Source organism: Carlito syrichta, unplaced genomic scaffold (genome assembly GCF_000164805.1).
Source record: "Carlito syrichta isolate Samal-C Ts95f unplaced genomic scaffold, Tarsius_syrichta-2.0.1 Scaffold126441, whole genome shotgun sequence".
Lineage (NCBI taxonomy): Eukaryota > Metazoa > Chordata > Mammalia > Primates > Tarsiidae > Carlito > Carlito syrichta.
Genome location: NW_007070537.1, coordinates 1 through 3,180, shown reverse-complemented (window position 1 = coordinate 3,180; position 3,180 = coordinate 1). Strand labels below are relative to the sequence as shown.

Genomic DNA, 3,180 nt, shown 5'->3' with positions numbered 1-3,180 from the left:
GGCCGGCAGGGGCCAGCGGCTGGGGCCAGCAGCTGGGGCCACGGTGGGGGCCTTCCCGCATGCCGGCCCTACCTTGCTCCAGGGGTTCTGCGATGGTGGCCAGCTGGGCCTCCTGCTGCTCGCAGGAGAATTGGGCCTCCGACCACTTCACCCGGCTCTGGGGGTCCTGGCCCTGGATCTGGAAGCACTGGGGGCAGAGAGAAGCGGGGGTGAGGCCGGCTCCCCCCGTCCCACACACCCAGAGGCCGCGGCACCTGCAGCAGGTCTGGAGGAGTCTCTGAAGGCCGTGAGAGGGCAGCATCTGAGAATGACAGGCTGGGTGTGGTGCCTCACGCCTGCAGTCCCAACTCTGTGGGAGGCCGAGGCGGGAGGACTGCTTGAACCCAGCAGTTCGAGTACAGCCTGGGCAACACAGCAAAACCTTGTCTCTACAAAAAACAAAAATAATTAGCCAGGCGTAGTGACACAAGCCTGTAGTCCCAGCTACTCGGGAGGCTGAAGCCGAAGGATCGCCTGAGCCCAGGAGGTTTTGCGAGTTGTGATTGTGTCACTCTGTCTGGGCGACAGAGTGAGACCCCGACGCAAACAAGTGTAAACCCACAAATAATGCAGCAGACGCCTTAGACGTGGAGGTATGTCACAATTTCACAGAAGGCATCTTGGTGCCACGCCCAGGCCCTGCTCGTGTGATTAGAAGTAATCATGAAATAAGAGGCAGCAAGGCCACCCAGGACCAGCAGGAAGTGGCAGCTCAGTGCAGCAAACACTCAGGGTGTCCCTGCCACGTACACGTGGGCAAAGGGGTGGCCAGTGCCCTGCCCTGTCCTGCAGGGGCCCAAGGCAAGCGGGAGAGGCAGACCAGGAAACACTCCACCTATATCCAAGTTCTTTGCGGAGGCAGAGAGGGACAGAACCAGCAAAGCGAGGCATGTGAGGCTGGGCAGTGCAGGGGCAGTTCTGGGGCTTTCCACAGGACAGGGGAGACCCTGGTGTCATGACAAGAGCACATGCAGAAAGGGACTGGTTACACATGCAAATCGAGAACACGATTTTGGACATGAGAAAAAGGCTCAGAATGGTCCTGAGAAAGCTGGACACGGGATTGCATGTTTAGAATGATCTCAATTCGTGGACCAGGCGGAAGGGTGACAACCACAGATGGGAGGACTCTCTGGAGAGTGTGGTGGATTTTGTCTTCTTGTTTGTACTTTCCTAAGTTTGTTTATTTATTTATTTGGAGTTGGGGTCTCTCTCTGTCGCCCCGGCTGGAGTGCAGTGGTGCAGTCACAGCTTACCACAGCCTCGACCTCCTGGGCTCAGGTGATCTTCCTACCCCAGCCTCCCCAGTAGCTGGAACTAGAGGTACGTGCCACCACACCCAGCTATTTGTTTTTTATTCTCTGTCGAGATGAGGTCTCACTATGTTGCCCAGTATGGTCTCGAACTCCTGAATTGCTCAAGCAACCCTCCCACTTCAGCCTCCCAAAGTGCTGGGATGACAGGTAGAGCCACTGTAGCCAGCCTGAAGAAAATTTTTAAAACTTAAAAGTGTTATTTAAAATCCTTCAGCTCATGCTTTATATTGTTTTGTTCTCGTGTCTATGTTGCTACGGATAACATTAGCTGTGTTAATGTGGAATACATCTGCATTTACACACACATGTATACACAGACAAAATGCACACACGTGCCACGTGGGGCACGTATGCTTAGTATTCATTTTACTGACAGAAGCTCATGATCAAGGCATTTGGCAACCAGCGACCAAGGAACCACACCAAGGGCTCGGACCACCCGGCTTCCTGGTGGGCCAGCAGATGCTACTGTTAGGGGTCCTTTTCAGGGAGTCTGGCCCCGCCTCGCGCTGGGGCCCAGTAAAGAGAGGTTGGGGGCGATGGCAAGGAGCAGGGACACCAACGCCCAGGGCTCCCAAGGTGCAGCCTCCAGGCCCTGCCTCCCTGGGGCGCCCCCTCCCACCTACCTTATTGAGGAACTGACTCCAGCCCGGGGGGCAGCCACCCAGGGGTGTGGGCGGCAGGTCTGGGGGCTGCGTCTCTTTGCTGCTGTTGCTGCGTTTGCAGATGTAGGGCAAGGCCGTTGGGCACCGCTGGTCGCCCCAGTCCTCTGTGGAGAGGAGTGGGAGGCAGTCACCCGCAGAGCTGGACAGAGCTGGGAGCAGGCTGGCAGGCCTCCGTGGCCTTGGGCCCTGGGCACAGGCCCACCTCTCTCTAGGGCAAACCTTTCTTGGCTAGTGGGAGCTAAGAGGAGAGGAGAATGCAGACCCTGGCCCGGGCTCCATCACGGCCCCGCACAGCCGCCAGCGCCCTCACCTCGGCTGGCCGTCATGTACACGCACTTCTTGTCCCTGCCGAGAGGACGAGGCTTGCCTGGCGCCCAGGAGATGAAATTTATAACGGAACCATCAGTCCACCTGCAACGGCACGGGCCTGGTGACGCCAGCACGCCCCAGGGCGGGGCCTCCCCTGGAGGCGGCAGTGAAAGCAGCAAGGAGGCAGGAAGGGCCCACGCTCAGGGACTCAGTGGCAGCGGGCTGTGGAGTGGGCTGCTGAGCTCAGTGCCACCAGAACCCAAGAGCCGGGGGCCTCCTGGCAGGCCCAGGGCAGAGGGCCCAAGAGCAAAGACAAGTGTGGGTTCCTGCGTGCCCAGTGTGCTCCTGGCCCTCTGGCCCCCTGTGCTAGGTAGGCACCAAGAAGCACCCGGGCAGCAGTGGGATAGTGGCTCTGAAGTGAGCATCCTTCCTCAGCCTCTGGAGTAGCTGGGACTACAGGCGTGTGCACCACACCCGGCTAATTTTTGTATTTTTTGTAGCGAGGAGGTCTCATGATGTTGTCTAGGCTGGTCTTGAACTAGGCACAGGCCTAGTATTCCTTCTAATTCTCACATCGGTCCTACCCGGCGAGTTTCATCGTTCCCATGTTCAGACGAGAAGACCGAGCCCAGAAAGCTCAAGTCTCGTGCCCAAGGCCACCCGGCCAGCCGGGCCGGCCGCTCTGTGTTCTGTGCGTGGCTGGCGCCCCCTCCCTCGCCTGCCTCCTCCAGGGCCCCTACCTGAAGCGCCCATCGCTCTCGGAGGTGTGCAGGCCAATCCACCAGTGCTGCTCCTGGCCCCGGGAGAACTGGAGAAGCCGGCGGGTGGCTGTGAGTGGGCAGCCCCCGCCC

At 59.1% G+C, this 3,180-nt stretch overlaps 1 protein-coding gene across 1 annotated transcript in view; it reads right to left on the bottom strand.

The window, feature by feature from the left end:
* Positions 1-3,137, bottom strand: part of LOC103250030 (C-type mannose receptor 2) — a gene marked incomplete at both ends in the record, with an annotated part of 4,808 nt that extends 1,671 nt beyond the window's left edge. The window contains 4 exons of the mRNA XM_021707819.1: positions 68-187; positions 1,982-2,124; positions 2,331-2,431; positions 3,070-3,137. Of these exons, the coding sequence (XP_021563494.1) occupies positions 68-187; positions 1,982-2,124; positions 2,331-2,431; positions 3,070-3,137 (432 nt within the window). The remainder of the gene's footprint in view (positions 1-67; positions 188-1,981; positions 2,125-2,330; positions 2,432-3,069) is intronic.
* Between the last annotated feature and the right edge of the window lie 43 nt (positions 3,138-3,180).